The sequence below is a fragment of the Meleagris gallopavo genome, chromosome 5 (assembly GCF_000146605.3).
Source record: "Meleagris gallopavo isolate NT-WF06-2002-E0010 breed Aviagen turkey brand Nicholas breeding stock chromosome 5, Turkey_5.1, whole genome shotgun sequence".
NCBI classification, from domain to species: Eukaryota; Metazoa; Chordata; class Aves; order Galliformes; family Phasianidae; genus Meleagris; species Meleagris gallopavo.
Window position 1 is genome coordinate 49,827,432 of NC_015015.2, and position 16,507 is coordinate 49,843,938.

At 34.9% G+C, this 16,507-nt stretch overlaps 1 protein-coding gene across 2 annotated transcripts in view; it reads left to right on the forward strand.

Annotated features, from left to right (window-relative positions):
* TDRD9 (tudor domain containing 9) overlaps nucleotides 1-16,507 on the forward strand; it is a 58,801-nt gene that overhangs the window by 30,168 nt on the left and 12,126 nt on the right. Inside the window, exons 9-27 of one of the 2 annotated variants that reach the window (XM_003206746.3) lie at nucleotides 86-132; nucleotides 2,427-2,481; nucleotides 2,628-2,712; nucleotides 3,329-3,386; nucleotides 3,978-4,082; nucleotides 4,898-4,995; nucleotides 5,367-5,498; nucleotides 6,153-6,315; nucleotides 6,399-6,462; nucleotides 6,992-7,055; nucleotides 8,793-8,837; nucleotides 9,693-9,746; nucleotides 10,152-10,268; nucleotides 11,213-11,320; nucleotides 12,351-12,451; nucleotides 13,237-13,410; nucleotides 13,939-14,050; nucleotides 15,264-15,476; nucleotides 16,057-16,146. In XM_003206746.3, the coding sequence (XP_003206794.3) occupies nucleotides 86-132; nucleotides 2,427-2,481; nucleotides 2,628-2,712; nucleotides 3,329-3,386; nucleotides 3,978-4,082; nucleotides 4,898-4,995; nucleotides 5,367-5,498; nucleotides 6,153-6,315; nucleotides 6,399-6,462; nucleotides 6,992-7,055; nucleotides 8,793-8,837; nucleotides 9,693-9,746; nucleotides 10,152-10,268; nucleotides 11,213-11,320; nucleotides 12,351-12,451; nucleotides 13,237-13,410; nucleotides 13,939-14,050; nucleotides 15,264-15,476; nucleotides 16,057-16,146 (1,885 nt within the window). The remainder of the gene's footprint in view (nucleotides 1-85; nucleotides 133-2,426; nucleotides 2,482-2,627; nucleotides 2,713-3,328; nucleotides 3,387-3,977; nucleotides 4,083-4,897; nucleotides 4,996-5,366; nucleotides 5,499-6,152; nucleotides 6,316-6,398; nucleotides 6,463-6,991; nucleotides 7,056-8,792; nucleotides 8,838-9,692; nucleotides 9,747-10,151; nucleotides 10,269-11,212; nucleotides 11,321-12,350; nucleotides 12,452-13,236; nucleotides 13,411-13,938; nucleotides 14,051-15,263; nucleotides 15,477-16,056; nucleotides 16,147-16,507) is intronic. The other variant, XM_019615904.1, reaches the window with a different exon arrangement.

A 16,507-nucleotide genomic window follows, 5' to 3' on the forward strand; every position in this document is an offset into this window, starting at 1 on the left:
TATAGAAGATACACAATTTTGCTAGTTCTTTCAAGATGTATATTGGGATAATAAAGCAGCTTAAAGAACTGCCTGTTCTTTTTAGGGGGAGTTTTACACCGGACCGTGGAAGTGTACTTGTGTTTTTACCAGGTGAGGATAGCTCCTTATTTGTCATCTAACAAGATTTTTCTTGTTATTTCTTTCAACTGTATGTTAAACACACGGGGCTGCTTTGTTTATTTGGGTATTTTCCTTTCAAACTTAGTTTAATAAAATTAATTTCACAGTTAATCTAGAGAAATTGATTTGAAATAACTATTAAATATTTTGTGAAGTTCTGCGGTTCTTTCAGAGGCATCTCCTAATCTACATGTATTGTAGTCTCTTCCCTGGATTTTTCTTAAGTTCTTGTGGCAAAACCGAAGTTTCACTTTTATTTCTTTATGTGTAAGTTTGTAGGAGCATTTAAAAAAAAAAAAAATCACCAAAAACAACCATATGGAACAACGTAGCAAATAATAATGTTACATTTGGGTTTAAATTCTGTTTATGTAGTAAACTGAAGTTATCTTATGCTACTTCTGAAATCTAGCTAAGGGCTTCAAGTAGTAATGACAGCCAAAACGAAAGCATGTGGTAATCAGTACTTTTTTTTATTTTTGGAATTCAGGTGCAACCTAGAATTTCTACATCACAAACTTAACTACCTGTTTTGGTTTCAAGTTTTCTTTTACGTAATCTAGCGAAGTTTCACATCTATGAAGATCTCAGAAACCCCTGGGTACATTCTGTTGAGAATCACATCAAGGCCGGGGATAGCTCTGTTCTTTGGGTGCAGAGATGTTTGTCCCTACGAGGACTTCATATCTGCCTGTAAATCTTTCTGAATTTCACTGCTTTGTTAAGGTCAGTAGTAGGCATGGTAGATCTACGGCTGGAAGCACAGCACACCAGCGCAGCATTATACAACAGTGATATTGTAGCTCCAAGTGGAGATTTCTCCCTGCCAGCTAAATGGCATTACAGCTTTCTCTTGCAGTTGCCTTCTCTATAAAAGCCCTATAGAGAAGGAACTGCTTCATTGTATCAGTGTAGGACTTACTCCATTTTCTCATAAGTACAGTGACCGTCTTTGTTGCCTCTGGCTTCCTGTTTTAGTTGTTTATATGGTGTGCTTTCAGACTTCCTAAGGTATTCAGAGTACATTTTAGTCTGAACATACTTCAGCAGTTTCAGTTCCCATATTTTTATAGCAGGTGGTACAAAGAGCCATGTTAAACGATGCAGTTGTTCATAATTCCAGTGCTTTTTCATCTATGAATGCTTGATGTAGCAACATCGATTGTTTCTTGTTTATGTACTTTGATGTATGTTCTTTTGATTCTTCACAGAACAAAAATAATAATAATAATAATAATAATTTAAAAAAAAAAATTGTAAAAGGACTTAGGCTGTGTTGGTTGAATCCATCGCTGAGTTAGGCATTCCAGTATATAATGTGTCCTGCAAGACTAGCTGATGAGCTAAATGAAAGCTACAGTAATTTATCATCCTCTTAAGAGCTTGAACAAGATAAGAATGGCTTCGCTTCTGTTCTTCATATTTACTTGTTGATGGCAGGAGTTGCATGACTTCAAGTTTATGGTGTCTTTTCAAAGGGATTATGCTGATACTGTCCTATCTGTTATAATATCAACCTCTCTTTTTTTGTTGTTTTTTGTTTTCCGCTTCTTCATGCCCCACTCCCATTATTCTAGGTTGTTTTTTTTGTTTTTTTTTGTTTTTTTTTTGTTCAGGTTCTGTTACTAGAAACTTTCACATTCAAAGATCTGCCTCTCCTGTTGGCATCCTTTTTTCTGCTGGAGTCTTGCTTCTTCCAGAATTGGTCATCAATTTCTACCTGCTTTGTCTAGTAGATAATCGCTAGATTGAATAATAACTACTGTTAATATTGTTTGTACAATCTATTTCTACTGATCATGGAAGAAGTCTCTTTAATGGCTAATAAGCATAAGTTGAACTCAAGTGGTGACTTCAGGTTCGGAATCAAGGGGTATGGCAAATAGGAAGCATTAGACAGCAGGATGGTCAGGCAGTGTAGGGTCATGTAGGTCTGGTAGAAGGTGTCCAAACAGGTCCATGTCCTGATTTTCTTGTCTGTACCTTTACGTGCCTTAGTTCCATTCATGAACAGCTAATTTTAAAGTTATAATTATACAGTATAATGTGTTTGTGTGTATTTGAATAGAATACATGCTGACTTCTGCATGTTTCTGTCTCCAGCGCTAAAGGTATTTTGCTCAGTGCTTTGTTAATCTCTTGGACTACAGTTTCTTTGTGCTCTTCAAGAAGGGCACTGGAACACCCGAAGAAAAGATGGGAGTTAAGTGAGAAGTATGTTAAAGTTGTTACTGATGACTGAAAACTGATTATTCTTTTCTTAGGTTTCAGTGAAATAAGCTACATGCACTCACGTCTCACACGTATGTTTAACAAAAAGTAAGTTAAACCACATTTATTTATTAAAGTTGAATGTAAATCCTTTATCTATGAGAGTCCTACATAGAACAGATCATTTAGTGCAGAAATATAGTTATTTCTTACATGCTTGTTTCAGTAAATATTCACAAATACATTTTCTTTAGGTGGCAAGTGTACCCTCTCCACTCACGAGTCTCCTTAGAAGAACAAAATAATGTATTTTTGAATCCAGTTCCTGGCTACAGAAAAGTAAATATTCTTGAATCGTTATTTTTTTGTTAAGCCTGTAAAACTTTTTCCTGTGAAGAATATTATATAAAATTGCTGCATGAAAGCAAAGGATGCTTTTCTGTTTATTTTTCCCCTCAGTATATAAACTGTTATTCTTAACTAAGCTGTTGACTTTACTGGTATTTAGACCTGAAAGAGCTGCAGAGATTGAGGAAGTTACCCTTAATTTATGATGTGACACTGTTTTTATCCTTCAGGATAGTTTGTGCATGTTGATTCTTCCACTTGCCTGACAGGGACACTGCAGAGCAGAGTGGCCCTCCTGTATCTGTCCATTTTTGTGCCCCACTTTTTGGTTGGGGTCTTGGTTTACTTTGTCACTTTGTGATACTTTGTTATGACAGATGTGTAAAGAAATATTTGTTTACTTTATGTTATATATTGTACTACTTTACAATGCGTTTTTACTAATAGGACAAGAAAATACAGGTTTTCTGGTGTTACACTGTTTGTATTTTCCATGTAGAGCAGAAATACTAATATTTCTTCTCCTTAGATTAGATATTTCATGCTGACATATTAATGTAAGTAGTTCCTATCTTTATACGGTTCTTGTTCCTTTCTTGCTTGAAAGGTTATTCTATCTACAAACATAGCTGAGAGCTCTGTAACAGTTCCTGATGTTAAGTATGGTAAGTCTTCTACATTTTCAAGCTGTGCATACGTTGTATTTGTAACATTTTCTTCATTACTGCTTGCCTAAATCTTTGCAGCATGTTACCCCTTTACAAAGCTTTCCTGGTGGTGTTTAATTCTGACAGTTACTGAATTCTTTATTTCACAGCAGGAAAGTTTTACTTCTGGATATACATACAGATAAAACTATTGATTAGGAAATGAGTTTTAATCCTGCACTAGAGGAAAAGCAGCATTTCAAATGCAGAGTTATACCTTATGTTTCAAGTAACTTAAGCTTTTTATTTCCATTCTGAATATATTTTAAGATACTTGTGTCAAATTAACAAATTCTGTTTTAGATTATCTATGTGCAGAATGATTATCTTTTAATGCATTTGCATTGTTTTTGTGTCTATGTAAAAATCTCTTTGCAGTTGTTAGTATTCTCAGTAGTTTGAGTCTAGTTGTTAGAAAACCAACAAAGAAAATACTCTTTGTGAAAAATAAAAATTTTCCCTTTCTGATTATATAAAATCAACTTGTATATCACTGTAAATATAAATTACTACTTAATGTTAGTAAGATTATATTGTTTTGAATTGCAGTAATAGATTTCTGCTTAACTAGAACTTTGGTCTGCGATGAGGAAACTAATTATCAAAGCTTGAGACTTTGCTGGGCATCTAAAACAAACTGTTATCAAAGAAGAGGTAAGATGGCAGTAGGGAATGGAAAGGAATTTGATGAAGAATTCTAGATGAAAAGTACTGATAATTTTTGTCATGAATGATTTATACAAAAATGTACTTCCTTGTCAAGTCAGGTATTAAAAAGTGATTAAGCTACTATGCCTGAATGTTGCATTTTGTTGAAGTATTTCTTTTGGAGGAAAGTTTTTTATTTTATTGGAAAATATTAAAATTAATGGGCCATAGAACTTTAAATGATTCCTTGTTATTTAGTAGTAATTTTTTTAACCATACCTTATGAGAGAGAGAAAGCAGTGGTTAGCTGTTCATTCTCTGCAGGAAGAGAATTGTGTCTATTCATGACTCTTAAGTTATTGAAAGATCCACAGCACTATCTTTACAGTGTTTGTTGTAGCAAGGTTAAATATGAGCTCAGATCACCTTTTCTTATTAGTAGCCTTTGATATCAAAGTCTTTATTTTCAGTGGAAAGGAGTACGTAATAAGTGAAATCCTTAGATATAAAGATCTTCATTGTTTTCATACTGTGAGAGATTCACAGTTACAGCTTTGTTTCCATTTGGTTCTGGGTCAGTGTTGGTTATGGCTGCTGACCAATATACAGCTAATAGCAGCAGCATCTTGGATAGCAGGAAGCTTGGCCTTGCTGAGTATGTGACTAAAAGTACAGCCTTACTTTCCAGTGGAGTTACCTGACACTGAATAGAGTCCTTTTGAGTTTGCTGCTGTTTCTCAGCTGTTCTTGATGCTTGTAGATATTTTTACAGTGTGGCTTGGGCAGTTTATAAACTGGTAAGTTTGTTTTCCTGTTTGAAGGTCGCGCTGGACGTGTTTCCAATGGATATTGTTACAGGCTTGTACATAAGGTCTTCTGGACAGACTGTATCCCAGAGAAATCACTACCCAAGATGCTGGTAAGAATTTTTGGGCTTACTAATGAATTTTTTTGTGTGTGTCGTTGTAGCACAGACTTTACCTGAAGTGAATGCATTGTTTGAGTAGTTATTAATAGCTGTACAACTAAATGGAATTAAGTTGGTAAATAACTGAGAAAGATGATTCATTATTGTGTTGTTCATAGGAGGTGAATTGCAGCAGTAAAATGGATGTAACTTTGGAAATTAACATTCTGTTCAAAAGAAAAGTATCCTTAGTTATGCAAAATTATTTTAGCTGTTACTGAATTATAAACTTGAACTGATTTTAAGGATCAGTATCTTCAATTAATTCATAAATTAAACACCTCCCTTGGGGAAAAGTAAGAATAACATTGTCTTCCCTTCAGACTTGTCCACTGGGAACTACAGTATTAAAAATAAAAAAGCTTGATATGGGAGAACCAAAAGCTTTGTTGGCAACAGCTCTTTCTCCACCCAACATAAGTGACATTGAACGTACCATACTTCATCTGAAAGAGGTAGGCATTTTTTCTAATGCTGCTAAAATCCAAGTAATGAAAATGTATGACTTTACTTGTTATTTAAGATGCTAGTAACTTTAATTGGAACCTGAAATGAGAACTATGTCTAGGGAATGTTTTGTCACGTTAGGCTATTATTTGGTTGCCATACTCTTCAGCATAGTTTCTGTTGCTGCTGCGTTTCAAAGGGATACTAATTTCATGAGAGAGTAAAAGCAGAATTCTGAAGAAATTGTAATACTTGTGAACTAGCACTTGTGATTAAAAAGAATAAGAAAAATGTTACAGAACTTGAGATCTGTAAGTGAAATTGTTTATTAAACAAGTAGCACCTTACAGTCTGAACATCTCCCTTTCTGCCTGGAAATTGGCAATTTTGCTTTCCAATTATTAATTTGGTAAGTGGTAGAACACCAGTTATATTAAAGTACTAACACTTTTCTTTTTGAATTGTAGAAGAAATGATATTTGTATACAGTAGCTTGGTTTTATATTCAGGTAGTAGATTTTTCAAATTGATTCAACTTAATTATAGTTATGGCTCAAATTAACAATTGCAAAGCAACATCTATTTCTTGTATTGTTTTCTTACAAACCAATCTTAGACTTACTTGATCAGATTTTACGAGCAAATAATTTAAATTTTTGTAGCTAGGAGCACTTACAGCTTGTGTGCAAGCAGAAGAAAATCCACATGATGGTGAGCTGACTTTCTTAGGAAATGTGTTAGTACATTTGCCAGTGGATCTGCATCTTGGAAAATTGATCGTCCTTGGTCATGTCTTTGGATGCTTAGAAGAATGCCTTATTATAGGTAAAAGAAAAACATGAGAATTTCTGTATTTCCATAAAAATAAGTAACTGAGAGGTTTTCATTTTAATCTCTTTTTATTGTAGCTGCAGCACTCTCTTTGCAGAACTTCATTGTAGAGCCTTTCAAGCAGCCTATTGATGGATACAGGTATTATAATCCTTGATGTTTTATATCTTCCTGGCTATTCTTGGAAGCACGAAGCAAAGCTGATCACAAAACACTATTTTTAATGTCTTGAGTTTAAATTCCTTCCAAAGTGCAGCTGACACACTGAAATATTGCTATATGAAAGAATCAGTATCGCAAAGTTAAGTCGTCCTTTTCTGTGTGGAAGGTTCTTCAGCTTTGCCTTCCTGCTGTGAACATTGATGTGAACGATGTCTATTAAAAATCAGTTAGCATGCTCACACAGCTTACCATCAGTGAGGAAGTGTGGAAAAAAAACAATTATCATAAATGTATTAAACTTGTTCATTAATGTATTGGAAGATGCTGGTAGTGTAGCTGTAATAATACTGCATATGTATATATACATATATATATATATAATACTGCATATTGTATATAATATGTATGCAGTTTTCATTACTATATTTATTATAATAATTCAGCTATAATAAATTCAAGATGAGGAAAAAACGTTATTGAAAATTGTTCTTTTTTTTTTTTTGTCCAGGAGTAAACTTTTCTTTTCTGGGAATAGTAAGAGTGACTGTATTGCAATTGTGAATGCATTTAAGGTAAGTCTTTTTTCTATCTGATTTTTCCAGTGAAGTCTGATGGACCAAGGTGAAACCTTCTCGCTTCTGTATGATCAGTGCAGTATTTTTGTTTTGACGTTGTTAAAAACTTCATTATACTTAGCTATTTGGTAATATTTTGAATAATTTTAAGACTATCTTGCACTGTGTAACACAACTGCTAGTACTGACTGAGTCAGTTTTTAGCACTGTGAAGGAGGTGTGCAGTTTTTCTCCAGAGTAAGGCAGCAAGAAATGGGTAAAAATGAATTGCACTGCTCATTTTCTGAGTTTTTTTTTACTGTTCACCTAAGCAAGTGAAAAACAATGTGAAGAGTGGAGAAGGAAGGAAAACACACCATTTCATTTCTGTTTGTCATAAATAGAAGCAGATTTTGAGCAAGACGTGGACATGAGACTTAGGTTTTCTTGATGCCCTCTAATCATGAAGAAGCTGTTTTACATGGGATGCAGATTTTTTCCAACTGATGAAGGTGTCTTTAAAGTTGATGTCTGATTGCATCCAGCAGAACAAATGGTAGTTAAGCAGTAAGCAGAAAGAAGTTCCTAGTATTAATCATGTAAAACACAGAATGGTTTATGTTCTTTTTCTTCAGAGCGATGTAACGCTTTTATAACCCATCCAATTTTTCAGACCTTCAGCGATGCATTGTTAAAATTACATTTTACAGCTGCACCACTTTGTGTCCTTGCATAAGCCAAAGACCCAGAGTTCATGCCAGTGCTCAATAAAATCACTGTAAGACTGTTCTGAAGAGTGAGGGCTGTTTTTTATCTGCTTAGGAGGAACCATCTTAAGACTTAAAATCACAATCGTATCTTCAGAATAAAATCATAAAAACACCTCAGGATGTCTGAAGTCCAGTCTTCTGTTGGTGAGATCAGTCAAGGTTTTTCAGGGCTTTATTCAGCTTAGTACTTGAAGTCTTGGAAGAAGGAGACTGCAGAAAATATATGGGCAACCTGACTTACTGCCAAAGCATCCTTTTTGTGAACAAATATTTCTTAATACCCAATTGAGTGTTGCAAGTAATGCTACAGTAGAACTAAGATTCCTGTCACTGGCTCACTTTTGAGTACAGTGTCAGCTTCTGAACTCTGTAGTGCTAAAGAGACTTTGAATTACTGGAAGACATGGAAATACTGATAGTCTCACAGAAGGCCCTGTGGTACTTGGTGTGCTGGAACATGTGGGCTTAGATGTGAGTTTGTTCAGCCCTAAGAAGAGGGTGCCTAAAGGGCAATCTTAGTTGATAACTTCTACTACATCTCATGGCAGAGTGTAGGATAAAAGGGTGGGAACCAGGCCTCCTTTTAGAAGTGTGCAGCCACAGGGCAAGATGTTGTGGACGCAGATTGCGTCGAGAGAGGTTCTGCTGATATACTGCAGTGGAGAGGGGTAGAAGTTGTCTGTGAGTTGTAGTCAAACGGTAGAATAGTTTGTCTGCAGTGGTTATGGAATCTCTATCCTTGGAAGTATTCAGAACTTGGTAAAAATGTCATCCAAGTTGGCACTGCTGTGTATAATAGTGTTAGCTGAAGGACACCTGATTTCTAAATTAGTATTTTAAAATTATCCTGAGTGGAAAATTTTCATAGTTTTCAATATGCCATGATTTTTATTATTATTATTGTTATTGTTGTTATTATTGTTATTATTTGTTATTTTATTATTATTATAGTTTGTACTTGAATACTAAGCCACTTCTTTCTTAGGCATGGCAGATGTGCAGACAGAATGGGGACCTGAGACATCCCAAGGTTAGTTTAACTTCTTCATCACTCCTGTCCAATACTGAAACTGGTGACTTTATACTGGAGTATTCTGTCTTCTTAGTAAGGAATTTAGATTGGCATTTTTTCTTTACTATGTTTCTTTACTATGTCATTGTCGTAAGTAAATAGAAGCACAGGCTTTGAGGTGTCATAGTGAGTCCTTGGATCTAGTATTTGAAGAGAGCATCTTACTAGTCCCTATGTTAGATGGATTGGCAGTGGCCAGAAAGTTTGAAATGAAGCTGAGAAGGGAACTTGAGCTGTAGTTGAAAGACACTTCTCTAACCATGGGTGTCTTTTGGGGGGAGCATCTGGAAGGGTGGAAGATCTTGGTGTATCAATCTCAAAAGTCCAGTAGTATGCACACATTAACTGCCTGTTGTCTTTTTTTCTATGTGTAAGATAAAATGCCCTTGATTTCTCCACTTAAGTCAGACCATAGTGTGCTTTATGAATGTCAACGCACAACGTGCACTGATTTATAGTGAATATCTGAAGTTCTAGATCTTATGAAGTTCTAGGTTGTCTTCTGTTTTGAGGTAGTCATCTTCTTGGGGAGATTCTATACTAGCAGCGCAGAGGAGTTGAACATTTGGGTTTATATGAGAAGTCTTAATGCTCCACAGCTGCACTGCTGATAATCCAGCTACAGTTGTAGTCAGATATATTGTCATACGTTATCAAAATGCACGGTCAGAAGTAAAGAGCTGTGAAAGAGAGGTGAAATTCATTGTATGTAGCTATTATTTTTGTCTACACTAAAGAATGTGAGAGAACATACTAGTTGTTAGAAACTTCTTTGCTATAGTTTTCATTTGCACTTCTCGCTTTCTTCTCTAGGATGAGCTTGAGTGGGGTCAATTAAATTATGTTCATATCAAGAAAGTCAGAGAGGTGAGCTGAAATAGTCATTTTTATGAATGAGATGTTTTTAGAAATGGTAATATTGTGGATAAGCCTACTTAACGTACAACTGTGTGTGTATATCTAGGTATGTATCTTCTTTAAATATGTGAGATCATCTTTTCACTCCCAGAGAAATAAACACTGTTGAAAGCAGCGTTAACTTGAACACTTACAGTCACATGAGAACTTAGAGGTGTGCAAAATAAAATCTAGTACTGCATATATCTTAAAAGTACTAGTAGAGATGCTAAGCAGTATATTAGATGAAATGCATATTAACGTCATTTAAAAAGTAAGAGGGCTTACCTTCTTGCTTAGACTTTTACTAAGGTTTTTTTTTCCGTTTGGGTTGGATTTGATCTCTTGAATGTGTAACTAGAGCTGGAATTTCAGGTGGCAGAGTTAGTTGAGCTTCTGAAAGAAAGAATCAAACAATTTAACATGCACGTTAATACTCAGCTATCTGCGATGGATCAGGAGTATGCATATAAACAACATTTCATTTTGCAGGTAATTATTAAATAATTCTTTGGGTAGAGATGTTACTTCCAAAGTTTGTAATTGGGTCTTTTACATACCATTGACAAACTAGTACTTTGAGATACCCTGTGTTTCAAATTTTTTGTAAATTTTTAAGATTGCAGTTGGAACTTTTTTTTTTTGATAATTTAAAAGCACAAATAATGTTATGATTAGAGTATTGGACCTTTGGTAATCCCTCTGTTTCTGTCAGTTCATTAAATTAAAATGAAGTGATATTGAGATTAATTAAACTTGTATCTCAGTTAATCTTTAAGTCATAAAAAATACTCTGAAGACAGATGGTTTGAGTTGGAATGATAAAAACTAACATCTATGAAGAAGATGTTTTTGCTTGTTTTGAATTCTCTGTTGAAATTGCCACTGACTTGAGTAGTTACTGGAGGGAAAAATAAGATATTGCTCAGCTACTGTAACTTGCTTCAAATTTCTAATGAAATTTCTTCTCCTATTCGGACTGATTAATAATGATTTTGTTTTCACAGACTTGCTTATCATTTCAACAGCAGTTGGTTTAACTGTGTAAATAGTGAACTTTTCACTGATTTGTTGAATACTGTGTGATGTAATGTGAAAATTGAACAGCTGTCATACAGTATTGTATGTGGATTTCTTTAAAATTGATGTTCTTTTTGAAAGAGAGGTTATCCATTGAAGTTTTGACTTAGTCTGCATGCAGAAATATTAAAATACTGTTCAGAAGCTGAAGTCATGGAAGATATGTTTTAAATGGATAGGATTTGCATGAGTTAAACTTGAATTGGGATCAACAGTAATTTCTGGTAGAAGACAGGAAAAAAAAATCATATTAAGATGTACTGATATCGCTTCACATTGCAACTATATCTCTTTTTGAGAAACTGAATATTATAATAAGCTGTAATTAAAAAAAGAAAATATTTTCTTGATTTCAGGTTGTAATGGCTGGTGCTTTCTATCCAAACTACTTCTCTTTTCAAAAATGTAATGAACAAGGTGCAGTGAGGGAGCTTGGTGGCAAAGATCCAAAAACCACCGTGTTGGTATGTTATGAAGTTGAATGATGTAATCAAGCATCAAGTAATAGGAATATATAGTTTTAGTGGTATTTCTCAAGGTTTTTTTCTGTCTTGGGACGAGATAGAATCGGGGTATGTAAGTATTTCTCCCTTGGTATGTCGTCTTCCTTTCTTCTGTTACAATATACATTGTGTGGGTGGGCAGTTTGAAAAGGATTCTAACTTTAGCCTCTACACATTTGATTGCTGGTCTTATGCAGGCAGCCAACTTTCAGAAAACTAATAAAAGGTTTTGAGAGAGTGCATTCTTACTGAGTTAAAAGAGTTGTTACAACTTCAGTGTTACTGTTTTGTAATCTTGTACTTGGCATGTTTGTCACATACTACTATTTTAAGGTTACTTGGATGTTGCATTCTCTTTCTTTTTACTCTGTATTCATTTTTATGTGATTGAATAAGTACAGGTTTGAAATTGTCTTCACTTCTGCGGAATGGCTCAGATTAGCCTAGGAAAGTGTTTGGGTATCTGATCAGTGCTTAGTCTGGAGGCTGTAGTGAGGCTGACCTGTCTGTAGTTCCCCAGGTCCTTCTTACAATTTTAAAATCTGGATGGAACATCTCCTATTTTTTTGTCAGGGACTTGTCCCAATCTCTGTGACCTTCCACAGTGATACAGAGCAGTTCTGTGATCAGACAGCTGTTGCAGTACCATTGAGTGCAGCACAGCCCCTGTGGTTTCATTAGCTTTTATGGATTGGTTTCTTTTTTCTTCATGAAGTCTTCACTTCTATCCTCTCCCACTATTGAGGACTTTTCTTGAATCTTGACTCCAGAAGGAAGGAGATAGGGCAATAATCAGCAGCAGAAATATTTTTTTTTCAGATTTTTTTTTAATTTAATGCAGTATGTTTTTTTTCTTAATTTGGCTCTTAGATCATTGCTATTGCAGCTCAAGTGAAGGAGGAAGATAAGAACTAACTAATTATTCAGGTGAAGTTAATAGTGTATTAAAGTTGTTGAATGTATCCAAGCTTAACTTGACTTTTCTTAACAGCTGAAAAATATTCCTCCCTATGGTTATCTATACCATAATCAGTTGCAGTCACAGTTTAGACAATGTGGACAAGTAAAATCTGTTACGTATGATGGATCAAGGTAAGCACAAAATATTTTAAGCATCATGCTTGTCTGTTGGTCTCAGTTGTGAACCTGTTAATGACTTCATTTTACATGGTGTAATGACAAAATGAACATTTCTAATTTAATCTGTCAGAAATCAAATTGTTTTTGATTTATTGACTAGAATAAAAAAGGGAGCTTTGAAATTGAGTATGTATTGATTGGAATAACATTTGATAAGCTAGTGCCTGAGAGACCAATTTCTCCTGTGTTTCTTTTGTTTTGTAACAAAGAATCTTAACTGCAGCTGATCTGTCTGTATTTGTTTCTCATTTATATAGTGAGCTCAGTTCATTGGTACCATCTGCTGTCTTTCTACAAAATGCATGCAACTTGGCAATGTTAGCTGGTCTGCAGGCTGACTGTGGGCTGAACTGCCCAAACATCATTCCATGTAGACCTTTTTATGCCTTTTCCCTAAAAAAAAAAAAAATATAAATAATAATAATTAAAAAAACCCACATGTATCTTCACGTTCTTTCTATTTGTATTAAATGTAGTGAATTTGGTATGTTCTTTGAGACTGCAGAAACTTTTTTTTTTTACAAGAACAATTATAAGAAAAGTTTTCAGGCACATAATCGAGACCTGTGAGGAAAATACATTTTGTAGTTCTCTGACTCTCCATGATAAGGGCAGGGAAAAAAATGATAGCTTTTCTGTTTTTATAATTGTCTTGGTTTAGTTTTGATTTTTCCCGTCACACACTTATTATAAAATTTTCTTGTGTGGTTTTTGTTTTGGATTTTTTTTTTAAATAGGGCTTTGATAGAGTTTTCTCATAACCCCATGGAGGGTTTAAAGGTTCTTCCTGCAGTGTACATGTCAATCAAAATGTCACAGCTGAAAATTCCTCTTGAACTGGATGTTCATTATCCAGATGATATCAAAAAGGAGTTGCAACATGTGACTGTTAGAAACATGGACTCTTTAAGGTAACCATGTTCTGTAGGGAATTGGGGGGGGGGAGAAGGGGGGAGGTTATGCTGAATTTATAATTGTGCTGTAATATATTCAAATTGTTTTTAAAAATAAATTTATAAGTCATACCATAGAAGAAAAAAATCCAACAACCTCCACTATTTAACTTTCATTCTTTGGGTTTCTAGTAAGCTGATGACACAGTTGATTCTTGGTATGTACCTTCCTGGATCTTTCTGTTTGGTCATAATTAGTTTCTCCTTTGGTATGTTGGCTCTGCATAGTCATTTTATGGTCTAATCAAATAAATGCATTTTCAATACATAAGTGAGTTTCAGGGTTTACCTTTACTTTACAAAGTGTGATTGTCATGACTTTTGTCATTGCATTTGTTTTTTAATTCCACCCTTCCCCCCTCCACTTTCTACATGCATACCTGTGCACCCCTCATCATTGTAAGAAGCAGTGAAAGCAAACAAAAAAAAACCTTAAATTTTCACTTCCAAGTGAAGTATATAACACTTTTATTCTATGAACTTCAGAGTGAATGTGGACTATCGGAAGCAGACAGTGGAGCCCGTAGAAGTCTCATTTGGTACTTCACAGCTGTTAAAGATGATTCCAAATCGTCTTCTGTCCATCAGTGTAACAGAGGTAGGAGTGTTCTGTTTCTGAAGAAGGTCGTAACAGTAATCAGTACCTAACTGACATGGAACAAGCTTTAGTGAAAAGAATAGATGCTAATACCAGTTGATAGCTGAAAGATAGAATAAATGTAGAGAAGATGAATGGTGAAGGTGTAATGTTTGTGTACTCTACAAAAATGAGTATCAGTAGATATTTGTGCATTTATTAGGCCTGGTTATTGTTACCTGATAGTTTTGTTCAGAAGTTGCAGATGTGAGAAATGAGCTAATGGCACTATGTGATCATTTCAAGAAGGCACTGCATGCATAAAATGTGTTAAAGAAGATTGTATGTATATGCAAATACTTATGAAATCTGAAGCTGGAAATGTTTACATCTTGTGTTAACTATTGTGTCTTGAACAGTTTGAGCAATATAAAGCAATATATATGTTGCTGAAATAAAAAAATCCTAACAACTGGTGGAAACTAGAGGCTAAAATATTAAACTGGCTCTTGGTAGAACTGAAATGTTGTGCAAAGGCAGAAAGGAATAATTTCCTTAGTTTATTCAGCTAAGTCTCTTAGTTCAAAGATGTTCATGGATTTGATGATCAAACATGTTCCAATCTGTGCAGTGTACTTTTTTGCTATGTCAGCAGTGTGGTCATTTATTCTGATCCACACTAAACATTCTTCTTCAAACACATTCAATATAAAATCAGAAGTAGTAGATGAGTACAGAAAGCAATTGGAAAAAGGGGGGTTGTTCAACTTGATTGAAATAGTGGTGTTATCAGTTTCCTGAAGAATGGCTAATTGTAATGTACCAATGCTGATTTGCTTATGCATGTAGCTAACTCTGGTGTTCTTTCACTAACAAGAACATTGTGCTGTAGCTGTATGCATCTATTTAATCAGTTATATACTTAAAATTTTTAATGTGTTGATTTTATTTGGAAGTGTTCTTCTGCTTTTCTATATTTTAGTAATACTTTTATCAGCCTACTTAGGTGAAGAGTGTGTTGTAATTATGCAGCAGAGAGACATTTAAAAACTTGATGTTATGAAGAATAACCTCTTATGAGTGATGAATGCTTCATCACAGCATTGCAGTGTGAGAAAACTTCTGTGTGTCAGGAGTAGGAGTGCTTTCACATATTTTGCTCAAAGCTGTTTTGTACTTGATGTGGATGAGTGTGATGATGTGATCTGATATTGTCTAATTTTTCTACTCTCAGATAGTAGAAGTTGGACACTTCTGGGGGTACAGGATAGATGAAAAAAATAGGTCTGTACTCCAGACTCTCACTGCTGAGTTGAACTACCAGAACTTGACAGATTTGTCAGTGTCTCCACATCCGGAGTTGGTTTGTCTAGCACCATTCACTCGTCTTGAAAACACAGGATACTACAGAGCTCGTATTCTTTATGTTTCTGGAGATTTTGCAGAGGTACAGTAGTGCATTGTGTTCAATCAAATTGTTAATCCAGAGGTAACTGGGTTAACTGTAATTATCTGGGAGGTTGTTTTTTTTTAGTAAGAATTTTAACTGAGGATTATTTTCATGACAATTATATTGCACTAAAGAGAACAAATCTAGAAAACTAGAACTAAAATGAATTTGAGCATATTGTATTGCCAGAATAGGGTGAACTAGCAAATTGGTATATTTCTTTTTTTGTTTGTAGGGGCTGAAAGGTATCTCTGGAGATCACCCAGTCCAACCTTTGTTAAGGCAGTTCCTTACATTAGGTTGGGCAAGAAAGCATGCAGATGGATTTTGAGTATCTCCAAAGAAGGAGACTCCAGTACCTCTTGCGTGTATGCCAAGGGATCAAATAATATGTGTTATAAATATTTGACCTATTATTTTCAGGTTGTCTTGATTAGCATATTTTCCAGACTCTGGAAATGATTCTCTTTCACTTGATAAGATTAAGCTCAAATTGTCATTTTACTTTCTACAGAAGTGTGATTTCTAATGCTGTTGAGACTCCACTGATGCTCCTGGGTCTTTTTTTCCCTGTCAGGTTTTTTTTGTAGATTATGGTGACAGATCAAAAGTGCCCTTAAAAAAACTGAAAGATATTCCAAGCAGTCTTCGAGAGCTTCCTTTCCAGGTAGGGATTTTTTCATGTCTCGTGGGAAACAGAATTGCACATTAAGTCATAATGCTTTTCATAATAACAAATTAATGCATGTGTTAGTAATGTCCTACATCTTACAAATCATCTTTCCCGATACTACACCTGGTTTGAGAAATGTTTTCCCAGGCATGTATACACAGAACAAGCAATTCTTGTAAGTGAATTGCACTGTATACGATTGCAGAGAAATGTTATCCACCCTTTGTCTTTAGGGGCAGTGGGGGGGAAGGGGAGCATGTGAAACATAAAAAGCAAAATGAAAACACATGGACTTGCTGGCTGCCTTAGGCATTAAGAAAAAACATAGAAATAACAACAACAGCAATAAATAACA